Source organism: Podospora anserina, chromosome 6, assembly GCF_000226545.1.
Source record: "Podospora anserina S mat+ genomic DNA chromosome 6, supercontig 2".
Lineage (NCBI taxonomy): Eukaryota > Fungi > Ascomycota > Sordariomycetes > Sordariales > Podosporaceae > Podospora > Podospora anserina.
In genome coordinates this window covers 1,643,638-1,663,295 of record NW_001914857.1, presented here as the reverse complement: position 1 = coordinate 1,663,295, position 19,658 = coordinate 1,643,638, and the positions used below count along the sequence as shown (strand labels likewise).

Genomic DNA, 19,658 nt, shown 5'->3' with positions numbered 1-19,658 from the left:
CTGTACAGCTGAGAATACCTAGTGCGGATGATCTTGGTGGTTGTATTGTATCTAGGGGTGGCTGAGCCGGAGACGGACGAGCGTAGTTCCCGGAAGTGAAGTCTTCTCAGTGTGTGTGGTCGTAGTGATCTTCAAGATGCTGCCTCAAGATGGCTGGTATGTTGAGGAAGCCATGTCACGTCGCCATCGGATGTTGCGACTTTGACACTGACACGAAGGGTAGCCAAGAAGGTGTAAAAGCTTTCTGGAATGTCGGCTTCGGGGTGCAAGACCGGTGGACTCTTATTGGATGATGAGGCCTGGCTGAAAACCTTTGTGAACGCTTCCATAATATCCACAGTGATACTGTACCAAGTCGCTGAAGGGTCTGTGTGTTTGATGATGGGCTATGTTTTGATGGTGGACGTCAAGGTTGCATGAGAGAAGAATGCGGGGAAGAAGGAAGGAATGTATTCGCTAGCTAGGTATAACCTTCGAATTACGGACTTGTGTGTGTGAGAGAGAGGGAAGATGAATGGCTAGGAGGGGCAAGGGAAGTAATAGTGATGATGGTGAGAGTCCAATCAGTTGTGGGATAGGGGAGTGGTCATTCCGGGTATTTTCTACAGGGCCGAGTAAACGCCCGATGTGTCCCTTTGACTCAATGTTCTTGCCCATGTTTATTGTTTCTTCATCGCATCAAACCCAAGAGGGCGAATAAACAGTCAAAGACATGATGGTGAAGTGTGTTGTAAAAAAGTGGAATATTGGGTATAAGCCTAGAGAAAACCTAATTTGAGAACTCCCCTTGTCCTGTCCTTTCCAACTTTCCCAATTCCTGTTTTGTTTGTTGTAGGAGATTTGCGTGCGTGTGTGTTTTTTCCGATCTTTTTCCCCAACCGACCTTCCTGCTTCATCCTCTTTCTCTCATTCATCATCATTGTTTATACAAAAAAATATGTGCAAGAGAAAAAAGCAAAAAAGCAACCCAAACAAATTTCGTTTCCAGAAGTAAAAAAGTAAGTTGTGGTATATCCGGCCCCGATTCCATCCGTTTCCATCCGTTCCATTTGCTTTGAGTAGTAATGAAATAAAGTGAAAATTTTGGGGTGTTAAAAAAAGAATTGTCATATAAAATGATGACGACAAAGAAGAAGAAGTGAAGAAGGGGCAAAATAATCCCTGTTTACCCCAGACTGCCCGGTTACCCCAGACTTTTTTTTTTGAGTTGCTTGAGACGCCACTGGGTGTGACGGTAGGGTAGCGCTGGGGAATATGAAGGGGGCCGATGTTCCGGGTGGGATTGTAATACAGCCGGGGAGGGAGGGAGATGGTGTTGTTAGGTAATCAGCTAGCTCACTGAACATACCCAAAGCCCTCCATCCCCACGTGATGATGTCCAGCGTGGTGGTGGTGCATCATCCCATAGTCCACATGCTGCATCAGCTCGGGGTGGTGGTGATGAGCGGCGGAGGCGGCTTGTTGAGCAGCAGCGTAAGCGGCAAACTCGGCGGCGGCGGCGCTGTCGTCTGGGTTTCCAGTGTGTGTTGGGGACTGAGGGCCATTTCCACCCCAGTACATCCCGTCTAGATCCCATAGACCCCCTTGATCAAGCAGGCCCATCATACCCCCCATTCCGTCGACTGGCTCGAGACCAATGGGGCTCATGTGAACCTCTCCGCCGCCGACGACGATGCTGTCGGCTGTGGTGGTGATGTGGAGGCCGGCGGGGGATTGGGAGCGGGCAGCGGCGCCTTGGGCTTGGACTGCCCGGGAGGCTTCGTACATGCGCCAGACTACCTCTCTTGAGCGCCGGGCGGCGAGGGACCACTCCTCCATGACCTCGAGGAGGTCGAGGACTTGCTCGATTTGCTTGAGCCACTCTGGCACGCGGGGAGAGCCCCATTGCCAGAAGACGGAGACGAGCGGGACCATGGCTGCTTGGTAGAGGAACCAGACTGCGTTCCAGCCGCTCATTTGGTTGCGGGTCCATTCACGGCCGACGTCTTCGATGGTGGCCGCGGCGAGTTCACGGCAGGTCTCAATGGCTTGGAGGTCCGCGTCGCAGGCTTGGGTGTGGGGGTTGAGGCCGGAGGAGGCAAGCGAGAGGAGGACGGGGCGGTGGAGGAGCATGCGTAAGTTTTGGTAGCGCCACTTCATGATGCAGCGGGCCATGTAGAGCGGTTCCGCGCAGGGGTCGGTTGTCCGCAAGAGCCAAGGGAGGGAGGTGTACCAGTTTACGAGCTGGGCGTCGATGGCGCAGCGGTCTTCTGTCCTGAGAAGGGGGGTGATGGCGAGCATGTCTTGGATTTGAGTGGCGATCTTGCAGAATTTGATGTTTTCGATCAGAGGGAGGATTCCTGCGTGCTGGGATGAATCCCGGTTGGCGTTGATGCCGAACTCGGGGGGGCGGATGTTGATCGCGGGACCCCAGCGGCCGAACGAGGGACGGCCCATGGTGGTGGTGGCCCAGGTGTCGAGGCAGAAGAGGGACCACCAGGTTCTGCGGCGGGTTTCGGCTGCGATGATGTCGCTGCCTGGGAGACCTACCGTGATGGACTCACGGTGAAGACCCAAAGCGGAGGCCATGCGGATGGCGGCGCCGAGGACGGCGTTGGCCATGTTGGGCCGGTTGATGTAGTGGAGGTAGTAACCTCCGATGAGGGCGAGGGCCTGGACCGTCTCGATGTGGGAGGAGCCAAAGGCGTCCATGGGAAGGTGCTCCATGGCGCGGTTGTAGTAGTTGATGTGGTTGTAGTCGTCCGATTTCATAGCCGCGATGGAACCCATGGCAAAGACCATGTTGAGCAGAGCGAGCCATGGGGCGTCGGTTCGTTGGCCTTCGAGGTAATCAGCGCGGAAGGTGGACTCGTCGAGCATTGGAACGAAAGCGTGGATGCGTTTGAAGTAGGCGTCGATGAGTGTTTGGCCCTTCCAGGACCATGGGATGCGTTGGGGGTCCTTTTGGGTGGTGGGCTTCTGGCGGATGGCTGGGTAGTTGTGGGACATCTCGACTCCGTTTAATGGGGCTGCGAGGGAGTTTCGGAGGCCGGGTTGGACCTTGAGCATGACCATGAGGGCGGCCTTGATGGAGGAGGCACCGAGATAGGATGTTTGGCGGTCTACTGAGAGCGAAAGAGCGTTGATGTCGTCGGCTTCGGCTGGGATCGGGTCTCTTCCTCTTCGCTCCTCGTCCCATTCTGTGTCTCTGGATGGCATCTGCTCGAGCAGGTTCTCCGTCTTTGGCATCATTGGTGAGTCCAAGTCCGACATGGGACTGGTGTTTAATGGTGGTGATGGTAAGCCGCCGACCGAAGTATCTATTGTTGGCCTGTCAAGAAGGCTGAGGAGTTCTTGTCTGGAGAGAGGCAGAAGAGACTGCACATCTTGTGTTGGGTATAACCGCTTCAGGATCGACCGGCATTCTTCGAGGGACTGTGATAGAGCTTCGAGTGTCTTGCGTGATGGGATCACTCTTTGTCTGTGCTTGTCGTAGAAACATCTCTTGGGAGCCCGGCTGGAGAGGCATTGGCCACATGGTTGTTGACCATCGCAGCGGCTGAGCACACCTGGTTAGATATGTTCCTCCTGTCTGAGGATCTGATCTGACTTACATCTTCCGTCTCTTGCACTCGGCACAAGCATGTGGTGTTGTTATCCTCTTGGCTGTACCTGTGGAGCTGGTCTTTGTGCTATCTTGAGAGTCTGTTGACTGCTTCCGTGGGGTGACGCCTTGGAAGGTGTGGAACATGCCACCCTGGGTGGGAACTGGGATTGATGGGGCCATGTTGGAAAGTCCAAAGCTGTGAAGTGCCAAAGGTGGTTCTGGGGAAGACGCAACCCAGACGGCCACACGGTATTTATGAGCACGACAGGTTGGCGATGCCGGGGACGCCGCCGGGTACCGGTTACAAGCGAGAAGCTGGGGTAAGTGGCAATGGCAAAGATGAAAAGTAACCACGAGCTGGGGTAGAAGCGCTCAATGGTAGCCACTTGGATAAAGATAGATGTGGGTAATGACGAAGAGAGGCGAGAACATGGGGAGCAGACGCAGACTTATATATCTCCATGGCATGCAGCTGGAGTTGTAGGTATGGTACATTGTGGAGAGAGCAGAGATTTGGACCATGCCCCGGCTTTCGAGGCCGCCTTCCTTGGACCCGTGGTGTGGAGAAGCTTGTTCGACGTTGCAACGTCCTGTCAAGTCGGGCCAAGAGCTCTGGGAAGGCCCTACCTAGCGTAGCGGGCGCTTGTGCAGGACGATGGGGTACTGTACATTGCTATGGGGGCCCCAGGTATAGCTTGCCGAGTAAGGTTGAGATAGAGTGGACTCCGTCAGAGGTAGGAAGTGAGCAAGGAGCCCGTCGAAATGGACGACGTTGCTGCTCAATGCCGTGTCAAGCCACGAGGACAACGGGATAGCCAGGGGGGGGACGAGGCTGCTTAGCCAGGCACAAGTTGGGAACCACCACCAATCAGGCATGACCGAGCCGCAGTACCTGGACGGTCCATATTAATCTCATGCCCAACAGAGGTCACGCCAGCCAGCCAGTCCGAGAAGAGGTACCTGCGGAAGGGGGAGGGCAATTTGTTGGAGAAACCGTAGGTCGGTCTGGGGAAGAATCTGGGGCAGAGTCTGGGGAGCATTAGCTCAGAGCCAATACCAGCGAATCCCTCTGCTCGTTGTGGTGGTGTCGTTTCACGCTGGGACCGGGGTGCATGAGTTGTAACTGTGTACTGCTGCACGTCAACCATGAATGCTTATTGCTGCACGTGGGTTTTCCATCTTTTTCGTTGTACAGCGGCTTGCCATCGAGGCACAGCAGCCGTCTTTCCTGATGATGTTGCACCCCCCAGTCCGGCACAGTCTCCTGTGGCATCTGGTGCCGATGCCTGACGAGTTGAACAACAGCAGCGCAACATAGGTAGCTAGCTAATTGCTCGCAGAAACTGTGCAACGTCACAGGATGTGGAGATTTCGTCCCATATCGCCGCGCCGGGAAGCATGATTCTGCCGTGTTCCTGGACAGCTAGTATAACAAGAGCGAGATGAGAGGACTAGTATGCTCGGGAAGGCCGTCATTAGGCTTGGCCAAAACATCCACCGACCTGTTGTAATAGCACCCCTTAAGAACTAGGGGCGTGTGTCAACCAGGAGGAGGAGCTAGGGATTTGGAGAAAATGATCCGTAGCAAGAGAAAAAAAAACTTGAAGTTGGGGGAGGGTTGGAAAGAGGGGCCGTCGGCCCCAGGCACACTCCCCCTCTTCTAAGACGCCAGTCTGTGCCCTGAAGAACGGCGCCGTTGGTTTGGTGGAGATATGCCAAGTCCAGAAGAGCTGATTGGCGTTCGGCCGCCCGCAACGGTTGATGCCCAGGGATCTGCCCGCTTTCCTTCTCCGATCAGGGCAGACAGGGGTCAATGGAGGGGGAGGTCCTCCACAGGTTCGACTCGACCCAAACCCCTGAGCTCTGCTGGATCTGGTGAAAGAGGAAACGGAGCGGAGGATAGCAGCAGCCGCACGATAATGCTCTTCTTCCAGTGGTGTTGTATGAGCTTCGGATACTCGCAGATAGCCTCTAAAGATCTGGCAGTCTGGCCCGCCTCGGCCAGGTGGAAAATACGGTGCATGCGACAGTAGCAAATTTCATCGCCTATGAGGACCCTTCCCGATAGCACCTGAACCAAACATTGAGCATGCGGTGAGTGTGAACTAGAAGGTGCTGTTAGCAAAGCGAATCCACCTTCAACGGCGACACGAAGACGACGGCGCCGTTCGCTTCTGAGAGCTGAGGAGAAAAAAATAGCGGTAAATAGATGGCATGTGGCGATTTCCCAGCTGATGGACGAGACACATGACTGCGAGCCTGCGAGGCTTAATATCTAGACGGTGTTGGTTGCCATGTTGGGAAGAACTGAGCCGTACGCAGTCAGCATAGCATATATGCATGTGCTCTGTAGAAGCCCACTCTCTCGTCATCGCCCAGCTCCATCACCGCGCGGTACCGGCCATGGTCCTATCGACTGACCAGTCGTACGGGCTGAGAGCGTTGATGGCTGGCGAACGGAGCATGCTTCTATGACTTGCCCCGCCGGTCCTCTCGACTGTGAGCGTGGATATGGGGCTGGTTGTGTAAGTACCCTGGTACGGCATGTCAAGGCGGTTATCCTGCTGGAACATTGTACCTCCAGCATACACACAAGGTACCACGATTAGCGCTTCTCTTTGTTCCCGTCGCCGTTGCCGTCTTTCTTGTGGACCCCTTGGCCAGTTCGCCGCAGCCGCGGACGCTGCCTTGTCCTCTGCAGCCGCTTGCTCCCGCGATTTTGCCTGTGAGGAGGACCTCATCAATGGTTCTTGTGTTGATATCTCTTGGGGTATCGAGATATCCCATCTCAACATTTCTGGTCGACCCTAGTGAAAAGCTGAGCTTGATGAGGTCCTTGAACAGTTGCTGTCGCATTGGGCAGCCTGCCCTGTCTCTAATTACCGGCTGTGCCGCGGCCGAGCAGCCGGAATCGACGAGGGGGTCGGAAAAGCAAGCGACGACCCTTGTACTACACCATAACACAGCGTGGTATGTCAGTGCGGGAGGATTGTTAGTGTAACCACTAGTTCGAGCTCAGGGCATCACCACCACCTGAGACTTGACATTTCCTTGTTGCGGGTTAGGTTAGGAACTGGGCATCGACATCCGTGCTCTTCATGCGGAATCAAAAGGCGGTCTTCTAGAATAGCATGACGAAGCTTCAGCTGTAAGCTTAGCTTGTAAGCAAGACCAGACAAAACTAACGGCCTATCCGATATGCAGTGATATGCTGCTGTCTTGATCTTGTGCTGTGCTGGCGAGAAGCAACCGAGATGTCGTGCATGAGCGAGCGAGAGAATAATGTCTTGCTCATCAGTGAGGGCAAAGGCGAGTGCGAGGTGAGCTGTCAGATTTCCGGGTGGTCGGCCTGTTTCTCCTGAACTGAAGGCGATCTCCCAGTGAAACCCTGTGGCGCTTTTGGACGGTGAATTCCACGTGCGCGTCTCCGTTTGTGTGTTGCAGTAGTTGACGGTGACTTACCGTTCGCAAGATCCCTGCCTCACCACCACACCCTCTTTTCTCTGATGATTAATGCAGAGCAAGATCTCTGTGAGCTTCGCAAGAGTGCAGTTCAAACAGCCGCCAAGGCGCCGAAGCTCGGCAGCCAACGTTATTTCCCCACATTCTCGTCAGCCAATCAGAGGTGCAGCACCGCCTGGAATGTCGGCAAAGCAAGCCTAGCGTCGTCGTCGGCTGCTTGTCGTTGCTGTCTCTTCCCTCTTTTCGTCTTTCCTGATCGAGGGCCATGTGCGCGCCTGTGTCTTGCCCATTCAGTCAGGTCCAGTCGTCGATCTCCTCAGCCGATGACTCTATTCCTGGCATCAAACATATTGGCCCAACGTGGTCATTCTCTGCGGTTGCACTCGTATAGATTTGGTGCCACAACCTCGACATCGACGACGAGAGTCTCGATCTCTCTAGCGTAGGGGACCTGTCAACTGCTAATTATCCTTCGTCGGTGACACATGCCAAACACAGCTAGGTGTGCAGCATCATCAATGAAGGTTGGTGGATGTCTCATCGGACCTGTCTACAAGGGTGCTTAACCCTCTGACTTAAGCTCGAGCGGTGGCGCACGCCAACCCAGATGTGGCTTAACACACCGGCTCTTCCCCACAAACATCCACTCGTGCGAGAAGCAAATCAGCACGACCAAACATCACCGCCGTTGGGTTCACGTCATATTAACCGCCAGTCTCGACGAGTCTAGTCGACTTTTACCCTGCTCTTAACGCCGGAGATAGCACCGCACAGACACCTTACACCTTCACCCTTCCCCGATCAAGATTGCAGGAGCCGACTGATCTCATCCAGTGTTGGTCAGACCATCAGAGAAGGAAGGAGGAGAAGGAGCAGGAATGCAGCAATTATCACTCATGGCCGTCTCAGTGGACAGCGCAGAGTCGTCGATATTAACTCGGCTGTTCTGAATTAATTTGGCCATGCCATTCACTATCCCAATCCCATCTCTAGCCGTCGGTGACCGATGGGTGTCTGGATTTCCTTTCTCGGATCCCGTGTCCATGCCTTCGTTCTATTTTCCTGCCCACCCTCTTCTTCGAGCTGATGGAGGGGTCAACCACAACTGAGGCGCCGAGGTGTAGTCACCGCATTGATCAACCATCGCCATGAGCTGTCGCGGCGATATCGATGAGGCTCGTAGCAACACATGCCGCGGCTGTGGTCGGCATCAAATCCTAAGTTGCGGTCAGTCATGGCATGGGGCGGGCATGCTCGGCATGGCACCTGACACCACGACGGGTGGGCGGGTTGGTATCGCCGCGGAGCCGGACACTTCCACTCAGGTTGTCTCTGCGCATGCGATGTGCTACGGACATGAATTCGCGGGGAACCAGCTACAAGCTACACCGGTTTCAAAACCACAAAACGTACCGAGGTCATCCAACAAGGCGGCCGGGACACAGCACGAACCTATCGCATCTGCTCCTGTCGCCGGCCGGAAGAACAAGTTTGGAAATTCCAGGACCAGCTTCTATCTTTCCCGTCCTGGCCTTGTCCTAGTTGCCCGATGCCGTGCCTGTATCACCCAAACATCACTGCCCCTACGCATTTCCATGTGCCCAGTTTTTGCATGACATGGTGCCGAACAAGTTGTTTGGCCGATCAATACATAATGCACCCCTGGACTGATAGAGTCATATCAACTTACGCGTGTACTTACACCATCAAGACCTGTCAGTGGTCAAACCTATGTCTACTTATCTCCACTGTTGACCCCTACATCATTTTACTCCCGCTTCTGTTTGAGTTTTACACTTCTTGCTGGAATATTCCTGCTTTTTCTTCCTATATCCCGCAGCCTCTGACAACTGACATCTCGCATCTTACAAGCGAGGCTGATGCATGCTGCCACACCTCTAACAGGTATGCTAGTTGTGCTCCATCTGTCAAACTTGACATGGGCGCCAAGAGCAACTTCATGACAGGGCCAGCTCTTGATATGCAGCTAATGTAGTGAGTTACACCTTTCCCATCGGCCTCCTCACGCCAGACTTCCGGATGGCCCTCGGAATAACCGCTACAGCGGTCCGCCAGACGACAGGGTTGGCAAGGCGGGCTCAGCAAGGTCACCCCAGAATTGTAGCTTCGATACCGCCCACCACCATCCCCAGATTTCACTCTCATTCTCAGGCCGCACAACATGAGGTCGAAGTCACCTGGTTTCTGTGGCTTGCATCAATTCCCTCACCTCCTACTCGGAGATTTCAGGACCAGAACGTCGACATCGTGCCAGAAGCATGTCTCACAACCTCACTTCCCCCCCGCCGGCCCATCATGAGGACCGGAAAAGCGGTTTCTGCTTCCATATTCTCTAGTAGTCTGAGGTGAACACAGCAAGACCAAAGGACACAATATTCCTCACCAACTTGCCTCGACATCTGGTTCAGATGGGGCAGCGCCAGAGGCATCGCCTCAGGTCCTACATGCTCAGGTCCAGCCGAAAATTTTCGTTTACAACCACTCTCTCGCTACATCAGGTTGGGCTAGACGCTGAGCATGCACGTGCGGACATACATACAGACAACATCGACAAACGAGGCCGACACGCAGGGCCGGCGCATGCTTACATACACATGAGCTGCCTTTCAGTGGCCCACTCTCCAACCAGAAGCAGAAACGAAAGGGTGCCACCCAGGCTCTGCGGTCCGAAAAGAAATAGGTGGGTGAGAAATGGCTGAAATCTTGGTCGCAACGGTCTTTGGCTTGCTGCAGACAGTAGCTGCATTTTGCATATACCATACATGTGCCATGCCATGCCATGGCAAGCTACCAATTGCAGTCTGCATTAGTACTACTTCCAGGTTTTTTCTCTGTTCTGAATTGCTCGTTTTCCTCATCCCCTGAGCCCAAACGACAGCAGCCGAGCGGGTTGTGTTGTACCCGTACTGTTTACAGAGGGAATCAAGGGAAGCAGAAGGTATCTGCAAAACCGGGTGACCTAACCTGGTTTACCAGGTCTGCATCGAAAAACGGGAAGGCTGAAGAAGATGCCTGAAAACGGACTGGTCCCATTGGCTGGAGTAGTACTCAACAAGATGCCAGACACCACGCCAGATTCGACGATGACGGTCCCAAAAAAGGCGGCCCAGGATACTACGCCTGCCAGAAAAGTCTGTCAGCCTATTACCAAAGCAGTGAATCCAGTCTCCCAAACCCACAATTTTTGTTCATTTTGGGGAAGGGTAGCCAGCTGAAAAGAGACAAAACGGTGACTGTGCTGCTGCTGGTTACTTGCTTGTTGCCTTGCATCTCTGCCTACCTACAGATACATGCATATATGTATATGCAAAGACACAAACGAGACACACTGACGATGACATTGACAGCAACAAGGCAGAGTAGCTTTCACAAACAAGAAAAAAAACATCATTTTTTAGATGGAGCAGACCCAACATATCACTCGACTTGTCTCTCCCCCAAAACTATCACCCATTTGGGTATCGTCATACCCTAACTTTTTCTCTCCCTCTCTCGCTCTCTCTCTCTCTCTCTCTCTCTCTCTCTCTCTCTCTCTCTCTCTCTCTCTCTCTCTCCCTCTCTCTCTCTCCAGTCTCCACCAGGAGCAAGTCCCTTCATTTTCCCCAACATGACCCCAAACACCAAGTACCAAAACGGAATAGAACGAATGGAAGAAAAGCGTAGCTACGGTGTCTTGGTATCTAGCGTGATGTGCAAAAGGGTTAGAAAACCACCCTGCATAAGCAGCTATCCGTGCCTGAATTTTGCATAAAAAGCCCAACAAACACACCTACCTAGCCAAGCGGGATATTCCATCGGAACAGCTACCCTTCAATGCCGAAAAGAAAAACCTCCAATGAAACACACACACAACACACCAACCACGTCGTCATTGTCATTTTGTTTGATATCAGCCTGATCCAAAGACGAAAACAAATGTGAGATTCTAACTGGGTGACGAACCCGACTGACTGGCTGACAGGCACTTACAGAACAGACATGCGATGATGCAAACAGCTCATGGCCAAACACGATCGTTGAAACTGCTGCTGCTTATCATCCATCTATCAGCCAACCACTCCCTTATCAAGATACCACAATAATTTCTTGGCCTGGCCACCATATGAGGGTCCCTGACGTTATTTAGCTCTGCTCTGCTCTTCTGTTCTGTTCTCCCCATTCTATAGAGTACTCTATGATGACGGCAGATACACCCTTCCTTCCCTCGTTTCCCTTGATTTCTATTCTCAGCCTGCCCTTCACTCCCCATATCCAGCACCTCACCAAGCAGGAAAGGGAAGCCCAGATCCAATCATGTCTCCTCCTCCTCATCCTCCTCACACAAGAAGCAGGCCTCTCCCTTGAGTTCCCTACTGGCGAGCCCAGCAAGCCCAGGCCGGCTAGCACCCCCTTCAGGCTCCTTCTCCTCCAGTTTTGTCCCCAGCCGTAACGCCGGCGCTTCCCTTTCCCTACCCATATCCACAAGCTCCAGCTCACCCCCCCTTCTCTTCTTCCCTCTTGCCTCTTTCACCATCACTCCGTCATCATCACCATCCATTACCATCACTACCCCTTCAATTTCCTGCTGCTGATCCACCTCCCCCATCACCTGTTGCTGATGCCCTGCTCCCCATAATACATCCCGCCCTCCTTCCCCGATACCCTATAGGCGAAGGATCTGGCACCGGCTGCTAATGCCGTCAAATAAGCAAGTATTATCAATAGGGATATACTGCTTAGTAATGATCTTGATCATCTCCTGCGCCACCATCCCCCCCGTCAGCGCAGCAACATTGTGCAGCTCGCCCCCCTCGGCGCGAGCCACCTCCTCCACCGCCTGGCGAACCCTCTCGTTCTCGTCTGCCCCGGGCACCATCTTGGCTACCCTTGCCAACACCTCCTCTTGTCTAGGCCAGCCGCGGCCGTCTTCTGTCTCAACTTGGTGGGCTGTTGCCTGCATGGCGAGATAAATGGGGAGAAGCGAGAGTGGCTGGAGGGTCATTTCGGCTTGCTCGTCGTTGCGAAACTCTTGGGCTGTAAAAGCGAGTGGCGAAAATGGCACTCTATTGTCAGCCAGCCTTTCTTTTCTCTCTCGTTTCTTTCTTCGTCCGAATTTCCTCGTTCCTGTCACACCCCTCCTCGTCTCATGACCTCGCCCCTCCGTGCGCCCAATGGACGTCTGGAGTGGCCAATATGGGGAGGGGTATGTCGTCCTCGACGACAACCACGGACGGGAATGGGGAATATTGTGGGAACTTACCTGCTACCTCGTTCAAGCGATCTGCCCTGCTGATCTTCCCTGTCGTTGCGTTGATGAGCTTGACAAAGGCTGCGTTCTTGCAGAAGAGGTCCACTTCTGCGGGATCGATGGTCTGGCCACCGGCCGTGGCTTGGACGGTTTCCAAGATCTCAGCAGCATCCTTGCGTGCCTTTGCCTTGTAGATATTCTGGAGCTGAATGTACACCTTGGACTGGGCCTTCATGTCAGGGACTTTCCCCGGGAGGGGCAAGCACTTGTGCTTCTCGTAGAAGGCCTTGACCGCGTCGGCGATCACCCAGAACCCGGACTTTTGCTCCGCCTGGGGCAGCCTCGTCAGCATCTGCCTGACACGTTCATCAAAGAGGGGTAGCTGTCGACGATGACACCATCACGAAAGAGGGGTGGCCCATCTCTCCAACCAAGGTTGTGACTTACTGGGTTTGTGCGCTCGTATTCGAAGATCTCCTTCAACCCTGACGGTAGTGATGGCACCACAAGGGTCTTGAGCACGGCAGCAGCCGCTTCATCAAAGTTCTCTTCGCCACCCTCGGCATTCTGGGTCCTCGCCACGCCCTGGACTATCCGACGAAACTCGGTCTTCTCCTTGTAGGTTGAGGGGTAGCTGCCATCGTGCTCCGCTTTCCATCTCTCAAGATAGTGGAGCAATATCACGACATAAGGCAGGTGACCATGCTCGAAGTCAGACAGATCATCAATGTTCTTCGTTAGCTCCTCCGCGAACACAGCCAACTCAGGCCATGGGGTGAGGAGGCGAAGGTCTGTCGTGGCTGTCTCGTCTGGATGTGTGTCGACGATGGGGAAAGCTCCTGGGAGGTTGATGCGGAAGTAAGAGTAGAAGCCAGCGGAGTGTATCGCCACCAGCGGGGTTTGGTGTTGTTGCCCATGTGATTCCAGAAGCGAGAGGTTCTCTGGTGTGATGGGGTGTGTATATATGATGGTTGTGAAGACGGGGGAACTCGTGAGGAGGGAGTCTAAAGTCTTGACATTCTATATTCACCACCACCGTATGTGAGTATAGTTGTGTGATGAGAGCTCACACTTACAGCGTGATAACTGACTGAGAGTCACGGATGAGTCCACCTACCTCATTCGGATACCAGTCACCCTGGACCTCTGGGTTCAGCTCCAACAGATGTCCTGTGAGACTCTCTGACCTCGGCTTTCCCAGGCTGTCCTCATCCAGGAAGAAGTTGACGCCCAAGTCTGCTTCCTCGACCCTGGCTTCATCATAAATGGCAAAGCGACCAATTCCTGGATACATATGTTAGCTTCAAACTCATAGCATGAGATATAAGAGCGAGTAAACGTACCTGGCAACACCAGGTTCTTCAAAGTCTCAACACCCACTGTGCCAGGGCCAGAGTTCACCAGCAAGATATTGGCTGACTCGAGGGCAGCTTGGCCACTGGCAGCCCATAGGCGAAGCTGACGATCATATTTCCGTTCCTTTTCTGAAGGGCCATGCAGAATCGGTGGTGTCTGGCTCATTACGATTTCGGTCATGTTTGATGAATCGCGCTGACGGTGTCGCACAGCGAGATGTTTGTTTACTGTCGTCGGCCGTTAACTCGAGAGGCTCTGCTTCAGTAAGCTTCAGGGAGTGGGTGAGGGTGCCTGAGTGAGAGGCACAGCCACAAGGCGGGGAGGTGGAGTCGAGGCGCCAACCAAGATCCTGGCACTTGGGGGAGTTCGGTGGAGAATTAACGGTTCGGTCCGTGCTTCAGGGATACTTGGCGTGGCTTGCCGTGGCTGGGAAAGAACCCTAACCCAGTTGTTGAGATCAACCTCACTCGATGATGATGAGAGAGAGAAGAGGTAGCAGAATAAGATACCAGTGATTGGAGTCCAGATAAAGAGACAAAGACAATTTACTTCTCTTACGATGAATTCACGGAACGATCGCTGAGTTTCCAGCCATCACATGGCTCCAGGCACCATATCCACCTGCACCATTGAGTTTGGAAGGAACAAGGATGGCCATCAAGCCACCCACCTTCCATTCCCATTGCACTTCAGAATCTTCACCGATAGATCAGAGCATCAGATTAGCAATCTTTTCGTCAAACTGATTGCTGTTATCTGCAATTCGCTTTGAACGACGGTCTCAGCATCTGCGCCGCAGTCAAAATGCCTGTTTATCTGAAGTGCAAGGTCCAGGGCTGCGATGCCGAGTTGGTGAATGGCATGGTTGTCACCTCCTGTATGTAAGTCTCAATTTTTATTTTCGGTATCTGGCGAATGTCAATCAGGGAGACGGCTAACTTTGGGAGCAGGCACATCCTCTGTAACCAATGCGCCATCACCCATGGCTTCGGAAATGAGCCACCATGGAGCTGCCCGGTGTGCAGAAAACATCTTGAGGAAGAAGAAATCTGCAATCATCAGGACTGGGAATCATCGGTTCAAGATGCGGTCCAGTTGATGTATGGGCTCAGCCCAACAATGATCATGGAAGCTGCTTCAAGTGCGATGGCGTTCTGGTCACAGCAACTAGAAGTACAAATGTCAGTTGCTCCCTCATATACCTATCTTTTTGACAGCTACATGCTCACTGCAAAAGATCAAAGGACGGTCGAGAAAAGGCGGAATTGTCGAGAACCTGTGCTGGCTGGAAAGCTAAATATGATGGTATGTTGCAGATAGCCAGAATATCCCCGGGTCCTTTCCCCTTTGCTTACTTCCCATCTAGCAATACAAAGGGAGGAGGAAACTATTTCGCGCCAGTGTGAAGATCTCAACAGAGATCTGGAAAAAAGAAATAAGGAACTGCTACATTTTCGGAGTGTCTACGACAAACTCAAAAAGAAGTGTCGAGAACTTCAGGAGCAGCTCTATCAGATGCGTGCCGAGGAAGGGACATCACAACGAGAGCAAGTCTCCTCAGGCCGTCTTCGCCCAAGAGATCTTCCACAAGCAGGACATGGAGTCAGAGATACAAGACTGCCGCGCGCTGCATTTTCAGGGGCCGACCGGATCAATAGGCCCAGATATGTGACAGTGGCCCCTGACCAACAAGCTCAGACTGTTCAAAGAAGCATGCCTGTCCCAGAAAGCTACAGTCACCAAAGTAAGTGATTGGGTCATACTATTCTCATATCAACAGGCGCATCGAACTGACGTTATGGTACAGGACCACCAGAAAACCTCATTCAGCCACAAGTCTTCAACACCACTGCATCACCAACATACATGTCTGTCCCAAGAGCTGAACAGAGAACCAATAGATATGCTCCAGGCTCAGGTCGAGCTCATCATGCAACACTTCCCCCTCAGAGCAATGTACCAGGTGGCCCAAGACATGTTGTCAATGCGCCCTTGGCGTCTATGAGCACGAGATCCACATCCATGGCAAACGCAGGAGAGTTACAACTTGCCCTAGGTCGAAAAAGAGGTCAGTGTGCAAATGCTCTCATTGGCGCGCATCGTACTGACAACAGGCCTTGGTAGTACAACCTAACACCACTTTCATGTCTTCACGGGCAGCAGAACGGCCAACTTCGCGATACGATACTTTGACCCGTCCCGGTCAATACTTCGACATCCTCAGGGGCAGAGACCATCGGGCCCCCTTCTGAGTGGACGGTGAAACTACCAGACAATATCCTGTTTTGAGAAGCTCAAAGGGAAGCCCTCTGTTATTTCATCGCTGCTCAAATATTTTCTATGGCTGCCACACCATGGATGGTGTTTCCGCTCTGGATCTCCGGCATGGCCTGGTGCTCACATGCTGAGAAACCTGCGAATAACCATCCATGCGTTTTAGCGCTTCCGGCAGCATACCAATATCTAAGTTTATGTGATGTTGAAATGTTTCTTCAGGTTTATTTTCTCGATAGCGGTGCTGATGCGATTGGCAGGTGGTGGTTTCTTGAGCCCTTGTGAAAGGGGTTCGCCGCGTTTGATCGACAGCAAGGCTGCGAGATCGAACAAACGTTTCAGCAGATCCCCGGATTTCTCACCCTTGTTTTTTTGCTCGAAACTAGAAGCAAAAGAACAAAAGAATAATCATGCGTGCACAGCCACTCCCAAAAAAATCCCCTTGTAGGGAAAGAGAAGAGTTCGTGAAACTGATTTTGAGCAGCCAATTATCGAGGCTCCGCCTGCGACTGATAACCTCAACAGCGCTTTCTTGTCTTACTTCTATGTCCAAAAATGAACTGATGATGAGGATAGTCTTTAAAGAATGAGATCTGTCGCGTAAAAAGGCTTTTTTAGAGCACAGCAAGCCACAAGGATAACTCACCGAGTCCTCAAACTGCTTTTTGGCATCGCTTTCAAGACTTTGCTGGGGTGCAATAAGTCTTGCAGCCCTATTGGTCGAACACGATGAAACCTGCCATCAGGGTGACAGCTCTCGGGGATTTTATCGCCAAGATGTCTAACCGGGTTACTGTTTCTGGTGCACAGATGTTTCGTCTTGCAACTACAACTCTGGGCAGCCATCACGAGTTCTTACTGGCTTACGGGATATCTCGGCGACGGTGATGGATGGTTTGCCAACCTGTCAAAGCTTATTTGTCCAACCGAACAGTCAAAGCGAGTAGTGTGGCATCCGGAGCCAAGACGGATCTCGGGTCTGCCATCAGGGACCACGACAGGAAGACTCTGTTTGTAGATCTGTAAGTTGAATGCATGCATTGGCAAACAGGCTAGGTGATCTCTCCTGCTAACACTATCGTGATCCCCAGATCAGCTTCATGGCTATTGTGGATCACCCAGGAAATGAAGTTCAGCGTACTTACAACTTCTAGCTGGCTGGCTGCTAAAGTCAGCAGTTCTTCAAGCTTCACCGGTCTTCCTGGATGACAGCACGGCGAGAGATGCACTAGTACTGACTGCTTGGTATCTGCTGCGGAGGGGAAGGAGGCCGTCGACAAGACCCCTCGAAACTCTGGCGCTCAGCACTGCCTCACGATGAAGCTCCTGGGCAAGTGTTTTGGAGTCGACGCAACTTGCCCGAAGCGGTTGTTGCTACGTGCCTGAGCGATTTCTCGTCACTTGAGGGGTAAGTTTCGACAACATCGGATGAAAACAGACAGAGAGAATGTGCTGGCAAACTCGGGTGTCGGCTCACAGGGGCGGCAGTCGACCAAGATGTGGTGGACTCATGATCACAACGATATGGACGAGAGGGCTGAGAGAATTGTCTATAAGAAGCCATTACCATCCCTCTCTCATCAGCCAGTTCTACATCTTCATCCTCACCTTCACCCTCAAGCGTCCAGGAGACCAACTCAGCACCTTCTTCTATTCACATCTATCTTTTCCAACCTCCCGCCGGCAGGGTCCCCTTTACAACCTCTATCACTTTATTCACTTCTTCAAAAAACACCAACCTCACCTCCTCATCATGTCTCCCTCTCTCACCACCCTTCTCACCCTCCTCCTCCCGGTCCTCCCCCTCGTCACCGCCCATGGCGCCATCGTCCAAGCAACCGGCAACGCAGGCGGCTCCGGCATGGCCCTCGGCATCGACACCACCACTCCCCGTGACGGCACCCGCCGCCGTCCCTTCCAGCAGGACTCCACCCGCTTCCGTGGCTCGTCTGCTCAAACCTTTGGCGAGACGATCGGTGCCGGCGATAACCAGCTTGAAGCCGGCACGAGGGCTATTCTCGCTGAGACAGGAGACCAGCTTCCCCAGGTCACCCCAGGAGGTGAGGTCTCGATGATGCTTCACCAGGTCAACGCCGATGGCGGTGGTCCCTACCAGTGCATGATCAATGCCGATGCCACAGGCCAACAATGGTCCAACATCCAAGTCACACAAAATGTCCCAGGGCGCAACTCTCGCAATCGGGTAAGTCTCTCCAGCGATTTCAGACTATATCACGAGGAATCATGACTGACAATGAGGATTACAGCAAGGACAAACTACCGCTTTCCCCCTGACGGCTAGCATCCCCGCTAACCAGCAGTGCACGGGGACTGTCGCTGGTCAGGAGAATGTCTGCCTTGTGAGGTGCCAGAACAGCGCCAGAGCTGGACCGTTCGGGGGTGTTGTGCCGGTGCAGATGGCTGGCGCAGCTGGTAACAACAACGCTGACAACAATGTGGAGGTTGGCAATGGAAACAACGGCACTGACACTGGAGCTGCGAACGCCAGACGCCTCCTCGCTCGCAGCGTGAAGGCGTCGGAGATGAAGCTGCAGGCGCTCATCCAAAGGGCGGTCGAGCTTGATGGTGATTTGAGGGATCCCGATGTGCTGGCTGAGTTCTTGGAGGACTTTGAGGCTTAAGCAAGGCTGTGTGGATATGGAGCTCTGGGGTGGAAAGAGCTGACGACACGAAACCGACATGAACAACAGGTGACTGGATGGCAGGCCACCAAGGCACAACATTCATTTTTCCTGTGTCATTTCCTGATGGTCGAGAAACATTTTTCCTTGTCTTGTTGGCACAGGTGGCCAATGCTACACTCATTGATACCCAAGTAACTGGCCATTTGTTTAGAGCAGAGAGTCTGCCTCTTATGTATATGTGTATATAGCTTGCATTTTGTTCCTGTATTTCTAGTCTTCTCATTTCAAGTCGAATAGAAGTCACTCCTTTCAAACAGGCTGCTATCCTCAACTTACTTCTTTGTGCTTTTGTTTTTCTCAACAGGAGAAGGGTGGTGACAGCTCACGGACAAAAAGGGGGCTAGTGCCAAGTCTTGAGAATGGAGCCAAAAACATACAACACCAGGGATTCCCCAGTGGTCACCCACCTGAGTACTGATCTGGCGGTCATGTAGGATAACTGTGAGGATGGGAAGCTCCAAAAAGAGTATATTGTTTACCTCAAGATATTGAAGACACTATGCCGGTAAACGGATATGGAACGGCACAGCTTGAGCCCGTTTCCACCGTTAGTTGGCGGACAATGCGGACACACCCATGCCGAGCACAAGATACGGGCTAAGCCAAGGTACCGATCATTTTGAGGTAGGCCCACAGAAACCCCGCAGCATGGTTGGTTGACACGTTGGACACCTGGAGTGGTTGGGTGACGATGGGTTGGTGATAGGTTGATTGGACACTTGGAATGGTTGGGTGATGATAGGTAATAAGGTAGCAGGATAAAAGTGGATTGCTAGGGTAAACTAACGGTGTAGATCACAGCTATGCTGGTACAAAACCCTCAAAGCCCCAAAGGGGTGGTCTCGCCCCCCTCGTTCTAGATTCCCAAGTGTTCCGAAGAAAGTTGAGTGCATGCAACGCGTTGTTGAACTGTGTATAAGAATAGATCCCCAGAATAAGGGTCTCTATTCTCTGCTGCTGGTCTTTCCGCGGACATGCCAGCCCAGTTAAGAAGCAAGGAAAGAGCAGGAGATACTGCGTGGATCCT

The 19,658-nt window shown here is 52.8% G+C and overlaps 6 protein-coding genes across 6 annotated transcripts, besides 1 other annotated feature; 3 read left to right on the top strand and 3 right to left on the bottom strand.

Annotated features, from left to right (window-relative positions):
* Positions 1–1,335: 1,335 nt before the first annotated feature.
* Positions 1,336–4,049, bottom strand: PODANS_6_1990 (uncharacterized protein; the record flags this gene model as incomplete). The annotated part of the gene is made up of 3 exons (XM_001910269.1): positions 1,336–3,538; positions 3,594–3,782; positions 3,973–4,049. 3 exons carry the CDS (start codon positions 4,047–4,049, stop codon positions 1,336–1,338), a joined length of 2,469 nt encoding a protein of 822 aa, XP_001910304.1.
* Positions 4,050–5,970: 1,921 nt separating this feature from the next.
* PODANS_6_1993 (uncharacterized protein) lies at positions 5,971–6,442 on the bottom strand (the record flags this gene model as incomplete). Its single annotated transcript, XM_001910268.1, has 2 exons — positions 5,971–6,103; positions 6,180–6,442. The coding sequence occupies 2 exons, from the start codon at positions 6,440–6,442 to the stop codon at positions 5,971–5,973; spliced, it is 396 nt and encodes a 131-aa protein (XP_001910303.1).
* Positions 6,443–8,196: 1,754 nt separating this feature from the next.
* On the top strand, positions 8,197–9,044 carry PODANS_6_1996 (uncharacterized protein; the record flags this gene model as incomplete). The annotated part of the gene is made up of 2 exons (XM_001910267.1): positions 8,197–8,537; positions 8,591–9,044. 2 exons carry the CDS (start codon positions 8,197–8,199, stop codon positions 9,042–9,044), a joined length of 795 nt encoding a protein of 264 aa, XP_001910302.1.
* A 2,667-nt stretch (positions 9,045–11,711) lies between these two features.
* On the bottom strand, positions 11,712–13,832 carry PODANS_6_2000 (uncharacterized protein; the record flags this gene model as incomplete). Its single annotated transcript, XM_001910266.1, has 5 exons — positions 11,712–12,082; positions 12,309–12,627; positions 12,744–13,316; positions 13,414–13,580; positions 13,640–13,832. 5 exons carry the CDS (start codon positions 13,830–13,832, stop codon positions 11,712–11,714), a joined length of 1,623 nt encoding a protein of 540 aa, XP_001910301.1.
* Positions 13,833–14,456: 624 nt separating this feature from the next.
* Positions 14,457–14,972, top strand: PODANS_6_2005 (uncharacterized protein; the record flags this gene model as incomplete). The annotated part of the gene is made up of 2 exons (XM_001910265.1): positions 14,457–14,533; positions 14,579–14,972. 2 exons carry the CDS (start codon positions 14,457–14,459, stop codon positions 14,970–14,972), a joined length of 471 nt encoding a protein of 156 aa, XP_001910300.1.
* A 2,401-nt stretch (positions 14,973–17,373) lies between these two features.
* On the top strand, positions 17,374–18,568 carry PODANS_6_2010 (uncharacterized protein; the record flags this gene model as incomplete). Its single annotated transcript, XM_001910264.1, has 2 exons — positions 17,374–18,129; positions 18,194–18,568. 2 exons carry the CDS (start codon positions 17,374–17,376, stop codon positions 18,566–18,568), a joined length of 1,131 nt encoding a protein of 376 aa, XP_001910299.1.
* A 429-nt stretch (positions 18,569–18,997) lies between these two features.
* Positions 18,998–19,115: a sequence feature (rRNA 5S pseudogene?).
* Positions 19,116–19,658: the final 543 nt, after the last annotated feature.